Source organism: Protomyctophum bolini (genome assembly GCF_963924005.1).
Source record: "Protomyctophum bolini genome assembly, chromosome: 18".
Taxonomy (NCBI): Eukaryota; Metazoa; Chordata; class Actinopteri; order Myctophiformes; family Myctophidae; genus Protomyctophum; species Protomyctophum bolini.
Genome location: NC_137879.1, coordinates 26,471,593 through 26,497,682, shown reverse-complemented (window position 1 = coordinate 26,497,682; position 26,090 = coordinate 26,471,593). Strand labels below are relative to the sequence as shown.

At 41.9% G+C, this 26,090-nt stretch overlaps 1 protein-coding gene across 1 annotated transcript in view; it reads left to right on the top strand.

Moving 5' to 3' along the window:
• Window positions 1–26,090, top strand: part of fmn2b (formin 2b) — a gene marked incomplete at its 5' end in the record, with an annotated part of 95,960 nt that overhangs the window by 34,651 nt on the left and 35,219 nt on the right. The window contains 4 exons of the mRNA XM_080790069.1: window positions 14,510–14,571; window positions 22,304–22,395; window positions 23,483–23,612; window positions 24,087–24,233. Coding sequence (XP_080646195.1) covers window positions 14,510–14,571; window positions 22,304–22,395; window positions 23,483–23,612; window positions 24,087–24,233 — 431 coding nt within the window. The remainder of the gene's footprint in view (window positions 1–14,509; window positions 14,572–22,303; window positions 22,396–23,482; window positions 23,613–24,086; window positions 24,234–26,090) is intronic.

Genomic DNA, 26,090 nt, shown 5'->3' with positions numbered 1-26,090 from the left:
AGGCATTAGACAGACCATTGTGTCAATATGTCACAGGTTTGAGCCCTGTAACGATGTCCATGCCTGCCAAGACGCACGTCACCAAGATCTCACAAACACAGAATAAATATTCACGCTTTGTTGATCACCATGAATGAGTATGGTTCTCAAACACTTTCATTGCAAAGACCCCCAAATTGATATGCTTTTGGCTGAGGACCCCATTCAAAAACATCCCGGGAGAGCATAATGTTTTGTCCACAATCTATAAGCTTTAAGCTTGGAGCATGTTTTAAATGGTCCTCATTTCACCCCCCTTTTATATATAGCATATATACAAGCTCACCGCAATTCACTTTGTGCCATGCTGCGAGTTTGTACATCTACTATTTTGGAAAGTGAGATGTACTAATCTTAGAAGGCATTTGTAGAATCGGCCTCGGGTCTTAATAGGTTAACTTAATGGGTTAACCCCTCCATAAGGTGATAGTGAGGATATACATGCACATGCACATGCACACGCGCACACACAAGTAGGACCGACTCTTGTCGATCCTATGCTGGTAGCCATGAAACTATACAGTGACACTTGTGGACGTTCCTCCACCAGGCCTTCCGCCTTGTCCTCAGATTAATGACTCATGCTCTCTCTCTCTCTCTCTCTCTCTCTCTCTCTCTCTCTCTCTCTCTCTCTCTCTCGCATGTCTCTGGCGCCTTCGCTCAGGGACTACTGGGATTTCTGGCATTATCATAATTAGAGGCCTGCCAAGGCAAACTGCAGTAAATGCTTTTCACTGTAGATAGATTGTACATTTCTCTTTTTACTCACTGTAGATTATGGTCCATATTGCTGATGATACTGTGACACACACACACACACACACACACACACACACACACACACACACACACACACCAATAGGATAAAATCACTGTTCACTGCACAAAACTTAAACTGTGCATACCGAGCACATAAAGTCTGCATGTTTTGGCTGTGTACATTGCCGGGTATGGACTAGTTTTAAATTGATTTTTAAAAACATACAAGGTTTGTTTCCACCCGGCAGCAACGATATACTACCTAATAATACTGTGAATCTACTGAAGGACCTCAACTTTTACATGACATGACAGCCTACACAACACAGCAACTAGATGGCCATTGAAAGGTTTTGCATTTCATTTAGCTATTTATTTTCATTTCATAGGAATGTAGACATTAGACAATCATAGCTACACAATGAGCTGACTCTTGCTTGGATTCACCCAGCAGTTTTGGAAATAACAGCTTTTGAGAAAACACTCCTTTAATGTTTTGGCACAGATTCGTACACTTTTCAGCTCAAAATAACATTGTTGTAAAGATAATTTATGCTTTATTATGATATATTTATTTAATAGTAGGATGGGGTTAATTGCTGAGGACATATTTCCCGTATGTGCAAATATACAGTGACAATTACCAACAACAACTTTATCCAACAAATGAATAATGGTGAATGTGGTACACCAATGTATTCTAATTTAATTAAATTTGAGCTTAATTTGGATTATGAAATTATTGTTTGAGTTTAATACACCAACCGTCCGTAATCAGCTTGAAACTTTTAATCAGTAACAGCTGCTCTCCCTGTTGAGTAATCAAAATGTGTCAAATAGGTAATTATCACCTCAATCAACCACTGCTAAGCTGTCAATTTCGTTTTTGTGCATTGATGAGACCGAAATGTAAAAAGAAGAAATACAGATTTCTTTACCCACATGAACTCTAGCATCCAAATTCTTAGCATGTCATAATTTGCGAACATTTAGCCAAAATAACCTGTCCACAATCTCTCAACGCGTTAGGTTTCGATGAGCTTGTAGATCGGCTAGTTTTGGCAAAGAGAATTGGTATAGAGGGAAGAAAGGAAGGGCCCTGGTCAGCAAAGTATATAGGGTTGAATGGGTTAAATGTAAATAATGTTGGGCAGAAACATTTTATGTCTATATTAAGTTTATTCAAAAATGAATGTGCTACTTGATCTTACTACAGTGTTACAAGTATCAAAAATAGCAGAGCCACAAGCTCATTTTGAGATCTGCCATTTTGGAATCATGAAAAGTAACAGTTTTGGACATATGAGGTTTCCACCCGACGGGCGATACAAGTTGTGCAAGGTGCATTTGACCGGCAAATTTTAGCTAACCAGGTCACATTCCAAACCTTTTGCAATGTGACTGGTCAGGACAGGGTTAACCTTTCAGTGACCGCATTAATAATTTGAGGAACATATTCTGACAAACCCAAAATGTAAATAGTTCCTTTTCAACGCAAAGCGGGAATAGAAACTGATCCAAGCACAGCTGCGCATCAAATGTTACACACAGTCTTCATGTGGTAAGATCATTGTACAGCGACAGATTGGGGAAACAGCCCATCCCCAGTTTTATGTGACAGTTATTTGACAGGTTCCCAGCGAGGAACAATGGTTTTCCAGGTTCCCAGCGGGGAACAATGGTTTTCAGACACTCTATATAAAGAGGGGGGAGGGGTTGGGGGCTCAATTTGTTTTTACAAAATACAGAAAAGGACACGACACTGTACTGTATGAAAAAGTTATGATTAATGTTCCATAGGAGATATTAACCACTTGTACAGTAATCCCTATTGTCGTGTGACGAATAGCAAAAATACAGTAGCCAATCTATAGTATAAGCTCACCAGTAAGACGCGCAAACGCAGCTCCTACATATTTGGGTTTTGGACGTATAGCTGCTTTGGGGACTCCTTATATGGTTATGGCTGAGTCATGGTGACGTAATCACTCAGCTCCATATATGGGCACAAAAGCGGGACAGACAGACAGACAGACAGACATGATCTTCTAGGTCTCATAGTAAGTGCTCACTGCGTTCGCAACAACATTGTTGTGAGCTTGTTGGCCATTTTAGAAAATTGTTGAAAATAAATCTGCCTATAAACGCATTGCCTGTCGGCAAAATAGGGCCGACAGGTTGAATGAAAGGATGATTTTTTTTTATCTGCTTATTCTTTTTACATACCGAATCAACTCTAATACAAGGAGATTAATTTATAGGACCACTTGGCATGATGATAAAATGTAATTTTAGCAGCGTGGCCCACAGATGCTCTTAGCTCCTCAAGGGCATCCCAAGAAATCCACAGAAGAAAATACAATTATTGTATAAATTACTATATTACATTTGAACTTGGAACAGTGTGACATGGTAGAACAAATCTTAATTAGATTGTATGTTGAGTTTTTCCATGTTTTCAAGCTCCGTCTCACACGTTGCATATTGGCTCACAAATAACCTCAAGTGGGGAGAATACTCTGACATATTTCTCAAGGCCTTGCCTGTCGTGGCTTTGTTTGCCCTCCATATTTAAATTATAAACAGAGAAGGACGAATCGCTTGCAGATTTCTGTACAATTTGCATGAGTAACGCAGGCTATCCCTTTGAGACTGGTCCTCTTCCCTGCAATGCTTTACCACTTCACATTTACATAACCCCCGCTCTCATTTTCCATGTGCTGGAGTGTACATTAGTGATTGTTTGAGGTTGCACAAATCCCTATAGAGACTGCATGTTTTGACTTTACTCAACCAGTAAAAATGCTGTCAAATTCACAGGAACAGGCAGACTGATCCCGTGATTGTATTATTGTGTTCCCATGTACAGTACGTACTGTGTACACTTTTAGTTTTTCTTAAGCAGCTTTTAGAAACACCCTTTAAATGTGTAATTTACAGATTACAAGTAATTTCCTGGGGTCTAGTAGGACTTAGTAGTAACTAATAATAAATAATTTAAAAAAAATACATATTTAGCCAATTGTTCAAATGCTAAAATAGTTAAAACGAAAGAAAGCAAAGCAGCAAATAAACAAATGAACACTCATATTTTACTTTCTCTAATAACCTAAAACATGAACCGTGGTTGAAAAAAACCCAAAGTGGTCCTTTAACCTAAGTTATGACTTTAAACACTTAAACCCCAGCATCCGTATTGTGGCTATTGGCAGGGAAAGCTTCCCCAAAAGTACAGAAACACTGGCATAAAGCCCAGAGGGACTCCGCTCAACTATAATAGGGTTTAAGTGGTTAAGCACTCTTTCTTAATATCATACCCTTTTCACATCAGACATTATGACTGGTAGATAGCTGAAGGTAATAACATTAATGGTGGGCGTGTTTTGTTGCAACCACAGGTCTCATTTAAAATCTTAGGTTTCTTTGTCCGTCAGTCAAAATCATTCAAAATCACCATACATGGGGAAAGCCCCCATATATGGTGACCAGGTCTCGTGACATCATCAGTGATGTAGATCCCTGATGTCATAGTAATCTTAATTGCGACCTGCTGTCGCAATTAAGCCCATATATGGAGATCCCTGGTATCAATATTGGCCAGCAACTCTACATCTGATCTCAAACCCTTAGATCTCCATGTATGGATATGTGTCAGAACCGGTTCTGACATTCCATATGTTGATCCTTCCCCATCCACCCTTCCTCTTCAATGTCTCCCTTTTGACTGATACCTGTCCATTCAAACTCTAGATGGGCCTGCCCAAAAAAGTACTCAACAGTAGGCCCGAAAATGAAGGCCCGGCCCTACCTGGGCCCTCATCAAACCCTGTACACTCAAGATACTGCCTCCGCTGCCACCTTAGATCTCCATTATGGAGCTGACCAGTACATAATTCATTCCATATGTTGATCTGACCCTCCATGAAAAAGCACCAGTGCTCGCCCATAGTCTGCTGTCAAGCTTCTCGCCCTCGGGCGTCTTACTGGTTTAAGTGTTAGGTTTGTGAACAGCACCTGTACACTTAACTTCATGCTGGCACACAGAAAAACCTAAATGAAACACACCCATCATTTAAAGACTGGTGCAATGGCTTTTTGGGGCATTTAATTTTGAAGTTCTACTCTGAAGCGGAAAGATGTTATTTAACCAATCAGAGCGTTGCATCCCTTCAGGCTATATGGGATCGTACTGTAGCTCCGCTACATGTGGCTGTGGCTGTGGCTGTGTGTGTGTGTGTGTGTGTGTGTGTGGGTGGGGCTGCACAACAGTGACACTTGGTTGTGAAAACCAACCAAACAATATTTTCGTGCTCTGACAGACCCAGCCACAGACACACAAAGCTCCTTAAGTGGTTGCACCACTTAAAAATGAAAAACATACTGTAACTAAAGCCTGATAAGTTAGCAATGATTACATCTTGACTTTATCTTCAATATTCGTTCTATAATAGTAATATATTATATTTTCAGTGTCACAAAATGGGAACACTTTGCTCGAAACGGTTATTTGCCCATTAATTCAACCAGGGCGTCCGGGGGAGCAACGCGCTTCACACTTTTCCTTGTAATAAGTAATGTAATCCAGGGGTTCCGAAACGTGTCCATGCAAGGCTCCCAAAAATAGCTGCGGCCTCTGGCTACAGCCCCCCTAATGCGAAACGGCTTTAAAAAATAATAATTCAATTGCATTTTGAAAACCTGTGTTTTAGGCCCTTTGTCAAATGGTGTGTGGCAGTCAGCATACTTATGAAGGTTTCTATATATTTTTTTCCACCTTTGACCTCAATCCTACCTGTGTATGCTGAATTTTTGTCAAAGCAACGGATGAAGGGATGAGAGAGTGGGAGAGAGAAGTAGGAGTGGAGGGAGGGTTGGGGGGCTTTTTCTCCATTTATCTTAGCTCAGCCGAGCCCCATAGGGGCCTATTGAGGTGGAATGTCGGTGTATATTTTATGCCAGCGCCAGAAGAATTTGTACTTAATTTTCATGTAATCAATGTGTTTATACGTTTTGCTAGGCTCCACAGACACGGGGTCTATAACACACTGGATTTGTGTGTCCGTTACGGGGGGATTAGGAGGTTCCTTTGTTAAATATCCAGTCGCAGATTTGCAGGGAGATTGAGCGTTTCAGTCCCACGTACTGGGATTCCGTTGGCAGGTTGAGTCTTCGGAATCTCCCGGCATGTACACTATGTGGCTTTAAGGATGATCATGTACTGTGTGATGGTACTGCACTATTGACCCGACTAATACAAATTCAAAAAACATCCTTCTCTCTGTCCCTCCGTCTCCTCTCTTCTTTCTGGCCGGCTTGTTTCCCGCCTCCCTTCATAATTTCCTTCCTCGAAAACAAAAACGTATCATTGGCATTGGTGTGTTGAAGCACCATCCTGAGGCTATGGGCCTGTTTAGGATCACATTCTGTAATACCATGCTGTGTACTGTTCACGCAGCATTAGAATATCTAACCCCACTTTCTATTCTATGCACCAGCCATTTTTTGTTTTGTAAAACTTTATTTACACAGATGATGACACAGCAGAGCTCAGCTTGATTTTACTGTAGTCTCACACATTGACACATCGGAGCTGCCCAGTACAGTCTTTGCACTTGACCTGAACTGCTTAACTGGGGCTTATTTATGAGCTTAATTTTTATAGTGTTCCAGTTCCAATTTTGTGTCATCACTTAACATTTCCTCTTGTTTAATCTGTGTCTTGAGTTGACTGCTTTCTCTATCCTAATCCTGATTGGATAAAATTGGTATCCCAGTTTCGGTTTCTGCATTTTCTGTTTAATAAAAAGCTGGAGAGACATGGAGAGTTACTGCAACAAACACTATATTATTATAGCAATGAGTACTATCACAATATAGAGCTTTTTAACACTTATTTTAACCAAATCACTATCTTTTAAGGTGTAGTGTGTACAGTACTTATTTTGTCTAGCCCATTTAGACCTGAGGCAGTTTCTACACGCCTTCTAAAGCCTAACCTAAGGTTTCTGAAACCTTAAAATCCGTATTTCATTTTAGTATAGCAACAAATGAGACACCGAGGTAGCTCCCCGATTCAAAGGTATAACAACGTATAGGTTGCACCAGGTCTAAATGGGCCAGCAGTGTACACAGACGTGGACACGCATATCTCTCTCTCTCTCTCTCTCTCTCTCTCTCACTTACACGTACGCACACACACTATTATAGATGGCTAGCATTTTGCAGAGAAGCTGTAAAATCAAGCTCAAATTCACAATCTTTGGCTCAACTTGTCCTCCCGAATGAACTTGATCCTACGCTCAAGTGCTCATGTGACTTGTAATGTAAGCGCCTCTTCCCTGACAACTGAGTAGTTGCTGACCTAGGTGAAGAGTGTGGGCCATTCGCTGCCTTGGCCATTCTTTGCAGTGATTAGGGTTTTTCTAAATCGGTTGGAGCCGTCACTTTTTGGGAGTAGGAGGAAGGGAAAGCATGATGCTCTTATGGAAACCTCATCGAAATCTTTGTACTGCTGGTCTGACTGAGGCAATGTTTCTATTTATTTATTTTTAAATCTGGAAGTTGTTTGCATTTCCAATAAAATGTCTTATCTAAACACTTCCAGTCAACAGTGAGACTTTCATCAAGTCTCACACTTGAAGAATGCAACATTACTCATTTCAGCCTGAATCCCATATCCTGCACTGAATATCATTATTGGTTCTCACAACCCAATTTAGAAGAAAAAAAGTTTTCAGCATGTTTATGGATGGATATATTCATTACAGATATATTCCATCAATCAGTTTTCAACAAAGTGAAAAGAGCAATTAGTGTGTTCTTAACCGCATGAACCTTAGCATTGCTATTCTGACATAACAGGCGAACACTTTCTGTAAAATTTGGCAAAAATAGGCAAAGTCTGTTATCCAAAGTCCATCCTGCCATAAACACTCTCGCAGCAGACAGTCGCTCAGGAGTTGGAGCTGGAGCTTGGGAATCTGTAGGTTCCTAGGCTAGGTCGATCCACATCCTCTTGGCTTAGCTTACTGTCCAAGAGTCTTTGAGCAACATACAGTACTGAACCCCTATCTGCTCTCAATTGTAACCGGAACACCAGGAGGTCCCCAGCTAAATATGTATATGTATCGTCACAATAAATTCCACCACTTTAACCATATTTTATACTTTGATATAAAAGCTCATAGCATGTCACTATGAAATGGTAAATGTATAACACTTTTATCCAAATCGCTTTACATAGACTGTGCATTACGTTCACACTCGCATTCATACACCGATGGCGTTGGAAAGCATGGAAGGCACCTGCACATTGGGAGCTATTAGGGGTTCAGCGTCTTGTTCAAGGAGACTTCGACACCAACTCTGGGGGAGCCTGGGATCGAACTTTGAAACTCGCAGTTCCCATCCGTCTGCTCTACTGCCGCCCCTATGAGTTTGTAGGTCTGCTTACTCTGCTATATATATTTTTTTATCGTGAACATTTGTTCAAATAAATATTGTGAACATTTTGAACTAAAATCTTTGCTTTCCCGGCACACAGCGGCCAAATATAAAATATAACGTCTGAGAACGACTGCGTTATGTCACTTACCGTATGTTACATCATCAGGATGTGTTGCACTGCGAGTGATGCAGTTTGATTGTTGACCCTAAGCCAACTTGAGTGGCTAGAACATCCAGACAGAGACACAACTTTACAAATCAAATTTGAATCACATTTCAAACCACCTAGGAATGTGTTTCAAATCTGATTTGCAAAACAATCAGTTTTCATGTGTTTTTTTTTTTTTTTGCTGTCAGACTAGATAAAAAACAACCTGATTCCAGTTCGGATAAGCCAAAATTCAGACTGGGGAACCGTTAAAATAAGTACAATGTTGTCACAACAGCTCCTACGCCCTGTGTTTGACTGCTGCATCGAGGGGTTTTGGACACAGCTTTGTGTTGTTGGGCAGTTTGAAGTTGTCAATTATGTACACGCATTGGGATGTTGTAGATCTGCCATTTGTTTTAATTTAACCCAACGGGACAAAAAAAAGCTTTTTCCAGTGATTGTTTATGGGATTGCTTTTCCCAACACTTTGGTTCTTTGTGTGCAGAATGTGTTGTATACATTATAGTACACCGGCAGTTTAGCAATGTCTAATATGGAGGTTTGATTACACTGCAAATAGCAAAGAATGATAAACATGGATTTCCTTAGTTAAAGCAAATATGCCTGGATTAGGTCTTAATTTGTGTGTGTGTGTGTGTGTGTGTGTGCGCGTGTGACGTGTGTGTGTGGCTTATACTACACGCATACATGAGTCTGGTTTCCTTAATTCACACCTTCTCTGCTGTTTTTTCTTGCTACCATTGGTGTGGTCGGAAATAAACATATTTTATTGCAGACTAATGGGGACATTAAATACAAGATCCAGGTTTTGGCCAGAAGCGTTTAGATTTCAAAACCCCTGTTTACCGATGGTTCAAAAGTCACAGTAAAACAATATACCAACTCCTTAAGTCTGTATGTATCGCTTTGGCTAGCACATTACGAGAATGTTACTACACACACACGGGTAGCTGTCTTAAGCACCATTCACACTGAGCACTATAACTATTGTTCACCATTGTATTTCTTATATAGTTTGTTTTTATAAGTTATAGTGCTCAGTGTGCATGGCCTTTTAGTGTATTTGTGAGGACATAACAATTTATTTTTATTCTTTGCGAAAGCAGTGAGCACTAACTATGAGACCTAGCGGAACATGTCTGTCTGTCTGTCACGCTGTAACACAACCTGCCCGCCACCAGAGGGCGCAGCTGTATCACACACAAAACACACACACACACCCGTGTGAACTGAGTGGTGCAACTCCCGTCTATTGGTTCTCCGTATCGTTCCAATTCCTTCTCTGTATCGTTCCAATTCCTTCTCTGTATCGTTCCAATTCCTTCTGCACGAGCTGCGTTCGCTTCCCGCATTTGCGCGTCTTACTTGTAAACCTACTGGACCAACCTAACACTATCCCTAAACCTAAAGCATAGTAACCCAATCCTAACCTAACTCTAAACCTACTGGGCCAACCTAACACTATCCCGAAACCTAAAGCATAATAACCCAATCCTAACCATAATCTCAAAATCACTTACTAGAACTAATGCTAGCCACACCCCCTAATGCTAAACCTTTGTAACCTTGGCTTTAACTCTCTAAATATATTTACTTTTACTCGCCATGAAATTGCCTATTGACGACTAGGAACATTTTCCTCACAACTTCAATGGATCAAATGTTGCTATACTTGTAGGTTTATTCAGTCCTTAATGTACAAATAAACTAAGAACTGTGCGCGCGCACGCACGCGCGCAAGCACACATACAGAACATGTGCACATGTGAAGTACAACCACACAAGACCAATTACATACTGTATACACACCACATGCACAAACACTCATGCTCACACACTCTTACGTGCACACAACATCATGTATTTACAGTGAAGGAATTGGAGTGCACAACCTCAAAGTGAATGTATCCAATATCCAGTTTATTTTTCTGATGGGGGGTTCCCAAGGGCAATCCTTTTTAATGGCTTTTCATGCATAAAGACAACACGGCAACAGGCCTGAGATCTGGCCTTCTTACAAATGGAGAAAAACAAATATTTGAGTGCTGCGGGCACGATAAGGTGCCAGTTGAACGGTTTTAGACATGGGCCAGTTTTTCTCAGTTCGTAGTAAACATTTTCTTTCTGTCAAGATAGTTACAATGTTAATGTTGGACACTGAGACAAACTGTGTTTCTAAGATGACACATAAAAAATGTTATCTATGTTTGTAGCAAGCAGTATCAGGCTCTTGATTGTCCTTGATAAGTGGCTTTTTAGATACACAAGGCCTCTGCAGTGCATATTGATATATTTGGAGTAAGTTAACGCCAGCTTAATTTCTACCCCATGTGTGATGGTGCGAGGTGTTTAACTTGAAAGTAAGTTCTTGTTGATAACGACACTGTCCTACTACTCCATATGTGGTTGTGTGGCACCCACGTGAAGCTCAAGTATAACTCGAGCTTTAGGCTTTTGTTTCACAAATTGCTGGCACAGCTTTAATAGTTTAAGACAGTTGTTGGAACACAGAACATTGTGGGGGCAAACCTCACATACCTCTGAACTAGTGCACATATAGTCGCACTAACACACACACACACACACACACCATTATGTTACATACATACATACATGCATACGTATGTACGCGCCCTCCTCTCTGTCCTGTTCCTCTCGGCTCGACTCTGTGTAACACTATAGCTTAAATTAAACAATCGACAACTCGCTCAGTGTTTGTGTTCAAACATTGACTTTTTAAGGATTACAGAGTTAGGCGCCAGATCTCAGCGCTGAGGCCGAGACAAGAAGGCGACATGAGGAATTTAAGCCACAACTCCTTCTCTTTGTTCTCTGACTGATTTGAGGTATATTGCTTTCATCCCAGTGCTAAGCAATGTGTTGTGTGCATGTGTGTTGCCAATCGTGTGCACATGCATACAATATACTGTATGTGGTTCCGTACAGCATTTCGATTTTGTGTGCGAAATCCACCTATTAAGTTGCCACTTAAAGTGTGTATGTGTGTGTGTGTGTGTGTGTGTGACTATCTGTCTGTCTAAGTGGAGGTCCCATCACCCAACAGACCAATGCAGTTAATTGGCTGTCATTCTCATCTCACGTCGCATTAAGCGGCTTAATGCCACGGGTGTCGGGCTTGGCTAACCTCAAGATTGTGCGTGCGGCAGGGAGTCAGGTGGTGGGATTGCACATCACCAAAAAAGCAGTCTTGTATTCATCAGATAAGTAGGATAACAGTTGTCTCCCATTAAAGACACTCGAACACCTCAGACAAGACCATCTACAAATGGCTTCCTGGAACTCTGGAGAAAAGCTCTTCTGACTAAAGACTCGGACCCAGTTTGTACGAAATCTAATGTGTTCATTCATTCACACACATTTATCCTCTAACTCACGAAGCCTAGATGCTGTGAGAAAGGACAGGAATCGTGTGTGTGTGTGTGTGTGTGTGTGTGTGTGTGTGTGTGAGAGCTGTGGGTGGCATGGTAGACATTTAAGGTGTGTGAACAGGAAAGAAATCTGTCCCAAATCTGTTCTTAAACCGTCAGCTTTACACACACAGGGTTTGACCCCACGTTGGGGTCGCTAGTTAGGGTTAATTCTGCTGGCGGGAGAGAGTTGTAGGGGATTAGGTGTGTGTGTGTGTGTGTGTGTGTGTGTGAACTAGGGAGAGAGAGGGAGTATTCATGTGTTTGCTATATGGACTGAGCACGTATCAGGAGAGAGCTTATTGGATGCCTCACCATTACTGCCTTTGTTTCCCGCCTCTCGCTCTCGCTCTCTCTCACTCTCGCTCTCTCTCGCTCTCTCTCTCTTTCTCTCTCTCACACACACTTCCAGTTTTGTGTAGAAAATGTGTTTCATCTGCATGACTGTAAAAACTAAATATACGAAAAATGACAACGCAGGACAGTATTTCACAGCTGTCTTAGAAAGATAACTTTGACCTTATAACCCCCCCCTCTCTAACCCCCTTTAGCCGTTCACACAAACACCTCTCTCTCCATGTCCGCTAAGCCTCCTGGCAGGGCGACTATCTGGCGTCACAGGGCTTGGCGCCTCGCGGTCTCGCTTGGCACGGCGCGGCATGGCCCGGCTTTGACCGGGTCTGCGCTATCTTTTAGGAGTGGACTGGCGCCACGTCCCTCAATGGCCCTGTGACGCTGTGATGAGCACATGAATAAAGCCCCATCAACCTCTAACCCTGTGACCAGGGGCTAGCACTAGCACTAACCATCAGCCTTATCCCTTTAGGTACATGGTGTCCAGTTCAACCTATGACTGACCCCTCCCTCCTTCTCCTCTCTCTCTGTCCATCTCACTGTGGCTTTCACTCGTTTTTTTTTACACCTGTCTTTTATTTCCCCCTCTTCCCCTCTGAATATTCTCATTATCCCCACCAGAACGGCCTTAGGCGAGGGATTATGTTTTTGCTCATGTGAGTTTGTCTGGGTGTCTCTCCGTCTGTATGTGAACAGCTAATCTCCGGCATTGTTCGCCGTGAAACTTTGCACGCACAGTACACTGCCAGACTGCCAGTAGACCAAGGAAGAACCTCTTCTCCAAATATTTCAAGTTGGCCTCATGGTGGCGCCTTAACAGGCCACTATTTATTTTGGCCTGTAACTCTTGAACCATAGATGGGTCATACAATCAAAATCTTTGTTTCCCTGGATTTCTTGGACCAATTATACACGCCTGGGGACTCTGGTCTAAATATACAGTAGGGTTTAAGTGTTAACAAACCATACATGGCTGAATGTAATGATAATAAACAGGATTGTTAAAACACTTACACACAAAGAAACAAAGTGTTTTACATAACACTGGAGATAAATCAAACCACTGAACAGAACAAAAAAGTGGCATGTGCAAAATGTGAAATTAAAAGAACCAACAATAAAATGTCAACATCTAAAATTATGTAAAGGTCCTTGAACAAAAGCAAGCACTAACATGAATTTAACAAAAACAAAGTCAATTACACCCCCTGTCCTTACACCCTCAATAGGGCAAAGAAAGAAAAATACCCTTGTTCAGGGAAAAAAAGGAAAGAAACCCGGGGAATGTTCACAAAAGAGGGCAACCCCTTTCAGGGTGGACAGGGGGTGATAGAGCCAAGTATAAAATATTGAAATGCAAGCCAAACACAGAACAGAACTGTCAAAGCACCATTATCAGGCATCATAGACCCTATTGTGCTAAGTATAAGACTGTTTTTTCCAATGGAAATATCCTAAAAAACAGGGTCGTATTAAAATCAGGGACTACTATTTGGTCTTCAATGATCTTTGGCCACAAATTAGTCTTGAAAAATGTGGGTCGTGTTATATTCAGCACAATAAATACGGTAATATAACAATTTATTTTGTGCCCATATATGGAGCTGAGTGGACCTGGCCCCTTTTGTGCCCATATATGGAGCTGAGTGATTGCTGATGCAACACACTCCATATTTGGATAGCAGGACAGACACACGGACAGACAGACATGATCTGCTAGGTCTCATAGTAAGTGCTCACTGCGTTCGCAAATACAATACGAGTAAGACGCTCAAACGCGGGAAGCGAACGCAGCTCGTACATATTTGGGTTTTGGACGTATAGCTGCTTTGGGGACTCCTTATATGGTTATGGCTGAGTCATGGTGACGTAACAGCGGGACAGACACTTGCATCAATCACAAACAAATCACTCAGCTCCATATATGGGCACAAAAGCGGGACAGACACACACACAGACAGACAGACAGACATGATCTGCTAGGTCTCATAGTAAGTGCTCACTGCGTTCGCAATTAAAGGACAGTTTCACCTATTTTCATGCTCATTATAATATGGTACCATTTGTGTCTACTCACTCTCTAGGTCGTCCTCACTCTGTATCCCAAAGGAGGGCAGTTCACACACAGTTCACACACAGTGCACAAACTCGCAAGGGGTTAATAACTTCACAGACGTAATGAGGGGCCAGGCCCATGACATGCATTGAATTCAGCAGAGCTGCAGTGTTCTCTATGATTTGGAGCAGATTTCAATGTACATGACGCATATTTGAATGCATGTCTCTTGTCTCTCTCCCCATCTCTATCCAGCCATTCTGAACCTGGACAACACAGTGGTAGATCTGGAGACCCTTGAGGCCCTCTATGAGAATGTAAGCCTGGCACACACACACACACACACACACACACACACACACACACACACTGCTATGTTTGTATGGAGAATGGTAAAATCAATTGTGATGACCTTCTCAGAGGGTCATGAGGTAGACTAATGACTAAGCTTTTCAGAACTTCTCAGTTCAATCATCGAGTGGAAACTTTTGGCTGTCTGATATTTTCTTTCGAAGATCCCATTTTCACGCATATCACTCCCCATTTATTTGTAACAAGGAGTTTCCCATCTCAGCTTTGTTGCTTCTCTGACATTTTTCACGTTGCGTCGTCCCGCCGGGATCTCCGGTCATTGTCCATGTTGCCCAGGTGATGAGAACTGATGAAGGTTTGTCTTACATTCTGTCCGTAACGAATTCCTCTAAAAAGGTGGCACGGAAAAACGAGACTGTATGTATTCTCTCTGAGCATTACCCATTTGGTTCCACTCAGAACTAATAAAAGAGGGGCTGTTTATGATCAAACCTTTCAATGTGGGTTTGTTCTATTAGTCAGATGAAAACCTACTGTATTTTCTATGTCGAATTGAATAATTAAATTTTCGTGTTATTTAATCCCTCAGTAATCACATTGATTTAGTAATAACAGCCTCAGATATATCAATTAGAAGTGTGTGTGTGTGTGTGTGTGTGTGTGTGTGTGTGTGTGTGTGTGTGTGCGCGCGGACATGCCTGTGAGCATGCATGTGAATGTGAACATACTGTATAGCCATGTGTGTGCGCGCGTGTGTGTTTCGCTTGGAAGTTTCTTCCAGTGAATCTGTACTTCAAATATTTAAAAAAAAGTCTGGCAGATAAAAAAAAAAATGAATATGGAAACCACAAAACTGAAGGAATGTTCTCTGTTTACTTGAGGAACAAGTCTTGTAAAAACTTAAATTGCCCTCATTTGACGTTGCTGAATAAGCGCTGCGCTTTCGTTTCGTGTATAATAACATTTATAAGAAGGCTCGCGGTCGATGCTTGTCTTTGTTGTATTTTTCATAATGTCATACGTAGGCATATTATGCTATATAAAATTGTGCTGTTATTAATGCTGCTCCCTTTGATATAATTCATGAAATGACATTTTGGGCTGTGTGTGTGTGCTCACCCCACGTATGCTACCTGATTTATTAATTCATTAAAACTGGGAAAGCATCTGTGTCATTTTAGATTTTAGCGTTGGCTATTCAAAAATAATAGATCTACAGGCTCACATCACGTCACTTCTTGCCACGCTGCGAGCTTGTTCATCTGCTATTTTTGCACACTTTGAAAGTGTTTGAAAAACCTTGAATAATCTAGATTTCCTTTTTTTTTTAAACACAAACTTTCTCTTCAAACAACATTTTCAGATGGGTTGTCCGCGGCCAAATATATACCAATTTGGCCCATAGGTGTTTGAGAACTACTGCTTTAGAAGGTATTTGTAGAATCTGACTTAATGGGTTAAAAGTCTGCGTGTTAGTGTAGCGCCAGTGATGACATGGGTCTGGTTCAGACCATGGGCATCCTCTACTGCGCAGCATGTTACAGCGTAGCGCTGGTGATGACATGGGTCTGGGTCTGGTTCAGAGCACGGCCATCCTGGCCACTCAGCGCCGTTCCGGTGTGTAGCACTGGTGACGATGTGGATTTGGTTCCAGCTCAGAGCGCGGCTCAAAGGGTTATGGTGTAGCACACTGTCGATGACGTGAGTTTAGTTCATCTTTAAACTTTTTTCTTTTTCCTTTTTTTTATCCCATATAGACATGACGGCTACCTCGCAGTGTAACGTTGAATTTCAGTTCATCAAGCCTTTAAACTTCTTCAAACTCAAGATCTGAGAGATTCTGGTGAACACTGATACAATCTATCTTATAAATCAACTGCAAGCCCGTGTTTTGAGACAATAGACATACTGTCTTTTATTTGTTGACGACACTGTTGATTAAATCATATTTTTAGCCTGTTAATATGTTAATATGACTGAACATTGATCTTGGTGTTATCTCTTGCCAGTTCTTGAATGTCCTCAGGCCCCGTCGGTGTTTCTTTTAGTTTTCAACGCTGCTGTTAAGAATAGATACTTTATTGCTACACAATTAATTAACACCTTAATTGCCTGCGGTTATTTAATCCATTTAATTATAGCGCCCAGTCAAATTATAGCAACGGAGCACTTTTACCGACGGACTGGATGTTGTTCCGGACGTGGCTGTAGCAGCTACCAAACCACGGGAGGTACGAATAAATCTATCGCGACTAGCGACTAGACAGCGGAGGGCCATCTAACACAGGATCTTTTTTTTATAATTAGACGGGATGATTTAGATCGAGAGTTATTAAAGTTTTAAGATTTTCGTTGTCGGCTAAACAGGGGGGGAACATTTTCGATGACGTCTCACTGTTGCGTAACATCGAGGATTGTGCAACAGGCGCTCCCAGGCTGTGGAGCGATTCGATCCGTTTTCATATCAATAAACTTCGCCTTTTGGATAAAACTTTGGCGTTACTAATAGAACTATAGTCTTGCCCCGTTTTCATATCAATAAACTTCGCCTTTTGGATAAAACTTTGGCGTTACTAATAGAAAGGACGGTGAACTTCGTCCTGGGCGATTGGGGTGTTAACAATGAATACATTCCATAATTTAAATGGAAATATCGCCCTCCTCGCATGATGGGGTCAGTGAATGATATCGGTCAATGTTTGCGTCAGGTTATCGGTGATCTGGGCCACAAAACCTGATCGAGTAGCCCTAACGTCGTGTGCTCCCAAGTGTGATGTGAGAGATTAATGCCCACCAATTCCAAGTGGTGAGGTGGCAGCATGATTGGCACAGACCCAGGTCCCCGATACAAAATACTGGCAGTTAAATGCAGAACAAAAGAAAAAAAATATGTTTTCTTTTTTTTTTTGCTGTTGAAAATAACTCCAAATCGAGGAGGAGGCCCAATCGTTGCTGTAATCCAGCAAGCATGCAGTGAAAAGTGGGTCGCTTTGCAGGGCCTTAAATGGTTATGTCTAGGTAGCTGAGACCACCACACAACAACAACAAAGAAGTCCCCCGGTCATATGAGCTGTGAACGGTACAGAATTAGACATGTTGCGTTACATTCTGTACGCCAGGGTCAAACGGGAGGCCCTCATGTCGGCTCTGGTCTGCTTCTTTCTCTTCCCCCCCCACCCCCCCCTCCCTCTCTCTCCGTTTTGCCTGAGGTGCTGTTTCAAGACTTCCACATTTGTTTTTTCTATATTGTCTTGTTTTGGCTCCTTCGTGTTCTCGACTCCATCCTGTCGCCTTCCCTCTTAATTTGAGTGTGAAAAGGCGGGGGCCACTGAAACAGAATACGGAGAGATGGAGGTCTGCAGCGCTGGGATGAAGGAAGAGCGAGAGAAGAGGTCCAGAGTAGAAGGAGAGAAACATGGAGGGAGGGAGACTAGGGATTGAATATGATGGCGGGGGGGGGGTGGAAACCCCATCATGCACAAATTAATAACAACCGTGTACAACTGAAGATGCTCAAAGTGTACTAAATTTGAAAGGACAGTCAAAGCAGTTACTAATTTAAGCAGTTAATGGTGGTGTTAAAGAGCATTACATTGACACATTGTACATTGTACAAGGAGAGCATAACACTTGTTGTTGGTAAACACAAGTGTTCATGTAGAAACGTCTATTCTCTGCAGAGCTGTTGTACATGAATACAACTAAGACCAACGGATGGAAAAGCTAACAAGTAGAGAGACAAAATTAACAAATGAATGAATAGAAGAGGCAACCATTAAGATGTTTTGTCTAGCCAGCTTGGAGTTAACAGTATAGGGTCTCTCTCTCAGCAGGATTTCTTACTGATCAAAACTTATCACAAATGCACGTGCAGTCGTGCACATGCGTGCCTTTGTGTGTCTGCACATAGTTACTTGCGCAAGCAGAGCGCGCAAGTACTAGTTTCGCCCGGGACTCGTGTGCACCGTCCCAGACGTCCCGCCAATTTTGATGCGTATGCACCGTCCCAGCAAATTGTGCCTGATACGGCAGTGGTGCCAGATTACATGCATGTATACACAGGAGTATTACCTTTAATCCTCCCAACACTAAAACATATCGTCATTATGTCACCATCGAAAACCAATTACACTCTGGCATTGGGTCCTTTAATCCACATCTTTATTACGTCATCATTGAGAGCTAGTTATACAGATGTATGTAATCTGGCACCACTGCCGTATCAGGCACAATTTGCTGGGACGGTGCATACGCATCCAAATTGGCGGGACGGCTGGGAGGGTGCGTACGGCGCAAAGTAACCACAGTATACCGCTAATCAACTTACAAATTACATATACATAGTATATTTATAACTAGCTCTCAATGATGACGTAATAAAGATGTGGATTAAAGGACCCAATGCCAGAGTGTAATTGGTTTTCGATGGTGACGTTTTAGTGTTGGGAGGATTAAAGGTAATGCTCCTATGTAATCTGGCACCACTGCCGTATCGGGCACAAGTAGTCATTACTGAGATTTGACAGTTTGTAGCGGTCGAAAGTACTTTCGCGCTCTGCTTGCGCACTAGTAGGCCATTTATGGCCTACTAGTGTGCAACAAGCAAGTATGCACTCGATAGAGTGCAGTTCTAGTTTTAGATGTTTTCATTGAATTACAGTGTCACAATTATAATCTCTTAATTCTGAGTTGACAGAAAATATATTAAAAGGTAGCCTATTCTAGAGAAAAAGGGGTGTGTGTGTGTGTGTGTGTGTCTCTCTACCTTGCGGCCTTTCATTTTCTTGCTCCCATGGTTTTCGGTTCATATATTACTTCGTTCGGATCATTTCTAACTGTCCCGTGTGAGCAGTTTTTGTGCATATTTAAAAAAATATATCTGATATGTTGTTTCATCCATGTGTGTCTTCCCCCAGTGCCATGCCTGTTGATGTTTATCGCTGGCAGATATCGGCGATGCCCCAAGGACTCAGGAATACATTCCAGCCGAGACATGTTGTCCTTTTGATTGCCTTCTTTCTTTTTCCAATTAAGCATTTCACCATTGCACAGCATGCGCTCGTCCGCTCCAACGTCCGCACACTCTCCCACCCCACCGGCTCGGCTTTGGGAACAGGCTGCTTTCTATTAAAACTATTTACACTTTAAAAGCGATGTAGACTCTTCTAAATGAGAAGCAGAGTGTGTGTGTGTGTGTGTGTGTGTGTGTGTGTGTGTGTGTGTGTGTGTGTGTGTGTGTGTGTGTGTGTGTGTGTGTGTGTGTGTGTGTGTGTGTGTTGTGTGTGTGTGTGTGTGTGTGTGTGAGCGCGCGCGTGCACACATGAGCGCACACACGCGCCCTTGTAGACAGCTGGCGAAGCCAATAGAATACTAATCACTGTGTTTGATGCCCCGGTGTTTGAAGTGTTGAGGAAGTATGCAAGTATGCAAGAGAGGAGAAAGGGGAACAGAAGGAGAGGCCTTGAAGAACAAGCCCCCTCAACACACACACACACACACACACACACACACTCTTCCTGCGTTTCACTGATTGATCCTTGTGATGGATGGCTCAATGGACAGAGGTTTTTCCAATGGAGACATTTATTTTTTCCCCAAGTTTATTTATTTTTTCCGTAGGATTGTGCTCTTGCAAACCTACCCCAGGCCATGTCACTCATTCGGCAGTAATTGGCAGCAGCCAGGGGGGTTCCCGTACCTCCTGCACAGTTCAAAAATCTTTGCATTCCTGTATTTACACTTAGGGGTATTGCCTAACATTTCCTGATCTGAGCTGTGTGAATGTGACTGAATAGATGTTCTTTAATTCACATCTTGCAGAGTCCAGACTAAGGCTTTGTTGAAATGATCTGATTTTAACTTGATAGGTTCAAAGTAAGCACACAGACAAATCAGTTAAATGTATTTCTGTCAGTGAAAACTTTTACCCAAATGGATCCTACGGCTCTCAGATTGTGAGAGTTTGCGCTGAGAGTTTTTCTCTGCACAGGCCATTGTTTAAGTTAATGCTTATCTCTTGCAAGCATCATCCTGAAATTCTCATAAGAGAAGCGACAATTACAATATCCAGTAGATTGAATGATTGATTGATGAATTCAAAGGGATAAATACACAAGAATGCCCGGAGGCTTGTTTCCATTGTGGTCCTTTTGGGGAAGTGGGGCAGGGAGCAACAATACAAATGCAAAACGGGAACAAAAAACAAAAAAACAACAGAAATTCAACATCAAATAAATCTAAAATTGAAATCAAAATGAGCAGTACTTGATAAAGTCATATTATTGGACAGCCATCTTTTTACTGAGAATTTAAAGTTTTCAAAGGAACCATTCCACTGAACTGCTGCCAAGTATAGGAAAGATGTTTGTTTTTTTTATCATACGGCAGGGCAAAACATCAGTTGAGCTACATCATACTATAAGTAACAAGACCTTCTTGTCGCTCACTAAAATAAAGGTTTTGAGCTATTGGTCCGTCTCTGTGTTCCGTCTCTGTTCGACAATTATAGAAAATGTTGTTCGTCGATCTCAAAAGGGCAAAGTAATTGAAACTTTTAAAAAGCAAAGTATAATTGCTTACAGAGCTCTGATACTTGTGATTGTCATGGGCAGCCTGGGATCCCTTGTAGTTGTAACACATTGTACGTTAACATACAGGACTGTGTCCCCACGTCTCCCAGCGGGACAGCCCATACTGTCATCTCCTCATTGACATTGTTTCTCAACCCGGGCCTTAAACATTTTTCCATGGTTTCGAGGTTAACCGCGTCCCTCTGTTATGCTAAAACGCGTCGAGGTGGAGGAAACGTTTTAGACAGTGTGGTTTTTCTCCAGTTTTTTACTGCCACGGGTTTCCCCCACATACGCCCCCCTCCCTCTGCCCCGTCACTGCCTGCGTGCACAATGGCATGGTTGCGTGCTTCCAGGACAAGACGGCCGCTACCAAAGCAGCACTTTATGATGGTGAAACACGAAACCGCAAGTGTTGTCGTGTATGATTACTGTACCCTAAGACAATGTTTATCGGAATGCGGTGAAGGCTAAAGCAGGTGATGTCTGGCGATTATGTTTGCCAGTCACACATTAAATCATTGACTGGTGGGAAAACAAGATGAGATGATGGCATCTTGAATCATTTTTATTTTATTTCCAAAAGAGGAAAATACCTGTGACGAAAAGGGAAACGGTTTGGTTTAGTTTGGCACTGCCGAACACAATACCCTCATTATATAAGCTCTTATACTATAGCTACAATGCTGACAGTAGTGGTCACACTTGAGTAACCCGCTTCCAGCACTGTGATTTTAATAGAAGCTTGTATTGAGGTTATTCCATGCACTGAGGCGCCAGGTCTGGATGAAATCCAGGAAGTGGATGAAAAGTGGTTTTAAAAAAACGTTTGATCCTTCATAAATGCATGTGACAACTAAAATAAATAATCCTCTGATCGTCCAAAAACATGATTAATTTCATATCATTTTAGCCAAATAAGTAATTCAAAAGGTAACTGGTCCTGTTTCTTTAGCTTAAACACTTGCAGTAAGCTAAATAACAACTTTGCTGTTAGCAAAAAATACCCCGCTAATCTTCAAGCTTCAATTAAGCTTGTGCATTAGCTATTTTCGCTGTTTTTGAAAATGTGTTGAAGAAATGTGGGATTTTTTTTTAAATAGCCTAAAATAGGGCATTCCAGGTTTGATGTGATTTATGATTAATTACATGTATCTCTTTGTTCCAGAGAGCACAACAAGATGAAATGGACAAGATAGAGAAGCACATCAAGTCCTCTAAAGATAAGGACAGCACCAAGCCCTTAGACAAACCAGAACAGTGAGTCACTCTGGGTCACTTTCCATTCAATGAACAACAGACAAGCCATAATGAATCCTTAGTGAATAATCCTCCAAAATCCTTTAAACTCCAAGTTAAATGAACACTATCTGCATATACTGTACATGTGCTGTGTGTGTGTAACTGTATGTGTATATATATACTGTACATGTGCTATCTTTTTAAATGGAGTAAGAGGGCGAACACCTTACTTTATTACTTTATTAGTTCTGCACACCCTGTTAGATCATCACACTTAGGGCTCCGGTGGCGCAGCTGCAGTGGTTCTCAAACCTTTTGACTTCAAGGACCCCCATAACTCTTGAGAGTATACAAATGGAACCTTCTGGGTCCATTTGGTTCCATTTGTACAATCTGAGTTACAGACCTGTAAGGCCCTAACCACACCAGAGGGTCGCCATGCAACTCTTTGCAACAACTACATGCAACTACTTGCAACCATTATGGCAGTTGCAAGGAGTTGCAGCTGGTGTGGTTTGGTTAGAACCCCCTCAAGGTACCCTGAGAGTCCATGCACCCCACTTTGAGAACCACTGATCTAAATCACTGCAGTGCGTCCGGTTTGCCGGTGAAAATAATTGGCTAATCTAAATTAAAAACAAAATAAAGAAAAGAAAAGCAATCAGTCACACTTAGTGTAGAACTGAAGGAGGAGGGTCATTGATCGTGTACATTCACACATACTCTACCTGTGTCTTGTGTCCGGGCAGCTCAGTCAGTAGAGCTCTCAAGTTCTACCGACAAGTTCATGGGTTTGATCCCGGGCACCGCCAACTCAGTGAATGAGTAGCACGACTTGGTGCAGCAAGTCGTGTGGGAAGTCCTGGGAGCTGGCGCTACACCTCAGCAATCCATCTCCCAGGGGTCTAGCGCATTGTAACGGGGATAGACTCCTGCGTGTTACCGGCTGATACCGACAATAAGCCACTCCCGACCTACTTCTTACCTGGAATTTGTCCTATAGATCAGTGGTTCTCAAAGTGAGTCACTACCACCAAAAAAAGCATGAGCCTAACCCTATAACTACAGCTCTCTAGTGTCTGCTCTGTTTTCCTTCCCCTGTCAGATTCCTCTACCAGCTCTCCCAGATCCCCGACTTCTCTGGCCGAGTCTTCTGCATCCTGTTCCAGTCCACCTTCCATGAGTGCACCTCGTCCCTACAGAGGAAGCTAGACATCCTGCAGAGAGTGTGCAAGGTGATCCCCTCCCTCTCAACACAGGCTGCATGTCTATGGTTTTCACATTAGTTAATTTGTAGGATATACGTAGATGCATGATGGTCAAAAAACAGCAGAGAGAAGAATCAGGACCACAATTGATGTGTCAAATAAACATGTAAAAAAGAGCAATTCTTCATTTGTTTATTTAGCACCTTACAGGCCTTGGGATATTGTAACAACGACACAAGCAATTATATCCCACAATATATATTTAAATATTAATGTGTGTGTGTGATTGTGTGTCCCCACATTCATCTATACCAATGTCCTTGGTTCCATTTGTGCTCGCTGAGTTATACTAACGATGGGAATTGTACAATATTGACCGGGGTCCCATACAAAAATAAACGATGGTCTGTGGCCTAATGCATATCAAACTGAGGGTCCTTGAGACGAAAAGGTTTGAGACGCACTGATCTAAACCCGTCTCTCTTCCACCTCACGCTGCAGGCCCTAGACAGTGGTGTAGCGGTGAAGCGGGTGCTGGGTCTGGTTCTGGCCTTCGGTAACTTCATGAACGGCGGGAACAGAACCCGGGGCCAGGCTGACGGCTTCACCCTGGACATCCTGCCCAAACTAAAAGATGTCAAGAGCGCTGTGAGTATGTGGAGGGCGGGAGGGAGGGAGGGAGGTTGGAAAGAACAGAGGGGAGTGTCAGGGGTCATGTCCACTGAAAGTGTTTTTGGAGCTGCCTAGCCCTTTGTGTCATGAATTTCTATGGTGAAGACGCCCTGGAGAGGTCCTCTACACAGTGTCAAGTATCGAGTTTCAGTACACTTGACGTGTGGGGGGGGGGGGAGACACGCCCCAAAATGAGTTAATATCAAATATTATATCGGGATCCGTTTAACCTTGAGAACCAGTGCCTTGGAGGGAGACTTGAACATGATGCAACATGTGAGCTTATAGATTTACAAAATCCAGTTTGTGTATTATACATTTTAATTGTATTTATTTATTAAATTAAATGTTCCTCTCATACAGCACATTGATGTTTGATAATTAAAAAAAAAATCCTATCTTGTTGGTTTATAATTGATTTATTTTCAAGATTTCAAAGCATCAGTAATTGGTGGTCTAGGACTCTCCAAAATTGGGATCGCATCTGGCATCTGTCGGGCTCTACAATGTATGTCCCATTTAATTCCTCATTATGTGAACTAGAAAAAAACCCATCCCTTCCTACGTGAAAGACCTTGTAACCCCTGACACTGCCAGGCCTCCTCTTAACACCCTGAGCGCACACGACGAAGTTCTAGGGTTTTGGCTACATCTAGTCTGTAAAAGTGCTCCGCTGCTAAATCGCTGGGCGTTATGATTTAATGGATGAAATAACCCTGGGCGTTCGGGGTGTTAACTAAACTGTCCCCATCACCTTTGAGTGTCATTTATATATTGATCCATTATATTGTACAGCCTATAGGTAGCAATGTAGTTTTGTTTGTGAGAAGCAGTTGGGAAGCAGTAGGACATTTTCTACGACATTTTTCTAACATTATTTAATTATTACAAACAAACATTTGTCTGAAGTGGATGACTTATCTGAGCAGGTCCTTGTAAACCAGTGTTGTCAGCTCTTCCTTCCTCATAACCGCCAATAAAAATGCTTGGTTGACTTTACCCGGGGAATGTTTTGTACAGCTGGCCATGACACAGACTGAGGCAATTAGTATTGGTGGGAATGGGAATTTATTAGTTTATTAGTTTTTATTATACAAAATGAATGATATTAGGGATGCACCGATGTGGAAATTATTGGCCGATACCAATGTTAAAAAAGTAATCTAGCCGATGCCGATGTGTTTGTGTGTGTGTGTATATATATATATATATATATATGCGTGTGTATGTATGTGTGATATATATATATATATATATATATATATATATATATATCACTCATTCTTGAGATGGGGGACAAAAGTGGAAAAAACATGTCCCACACATAAGAGCCTTATTTATGTTAAAAAATAAATTAATTCATAAAAATAAAAGCACTTGCAAAATGTAATACAGTTGTGTATTATTATGCCATTAATTTCATTATAATTTTTTTCATATGCCATCTGAATTAGTTAAAAGCAGGCACTGTACCCAAAAAGGCCTGTATTTAGCCTGTCCCCAGCAAATGGTCACAATTTCAAACTGCCAAAAAAGTGTCTAATACTGTCACAATCACATAAATATACACTAAATCAAAGTAGATTGTCAACAACATAGCAAACAATATACACAGTTAATTTTAATTTGGATTGGACATTCCGTTTGGGATTTGTGTCATTTTGTGTGAAACTGGCCCCTCCCACTAACTTTGAAGCCGATTACAGCCGAACGATATGGACTATGAAAATTCTGCGGTGTGGTGTTTTAATCGGATAGGTCCAGAGATCATGTCTACCGATTTGTGAGATTTGCACAAAAGCTGTAGGTGGAAAATCGCGGAAAATCTATCCT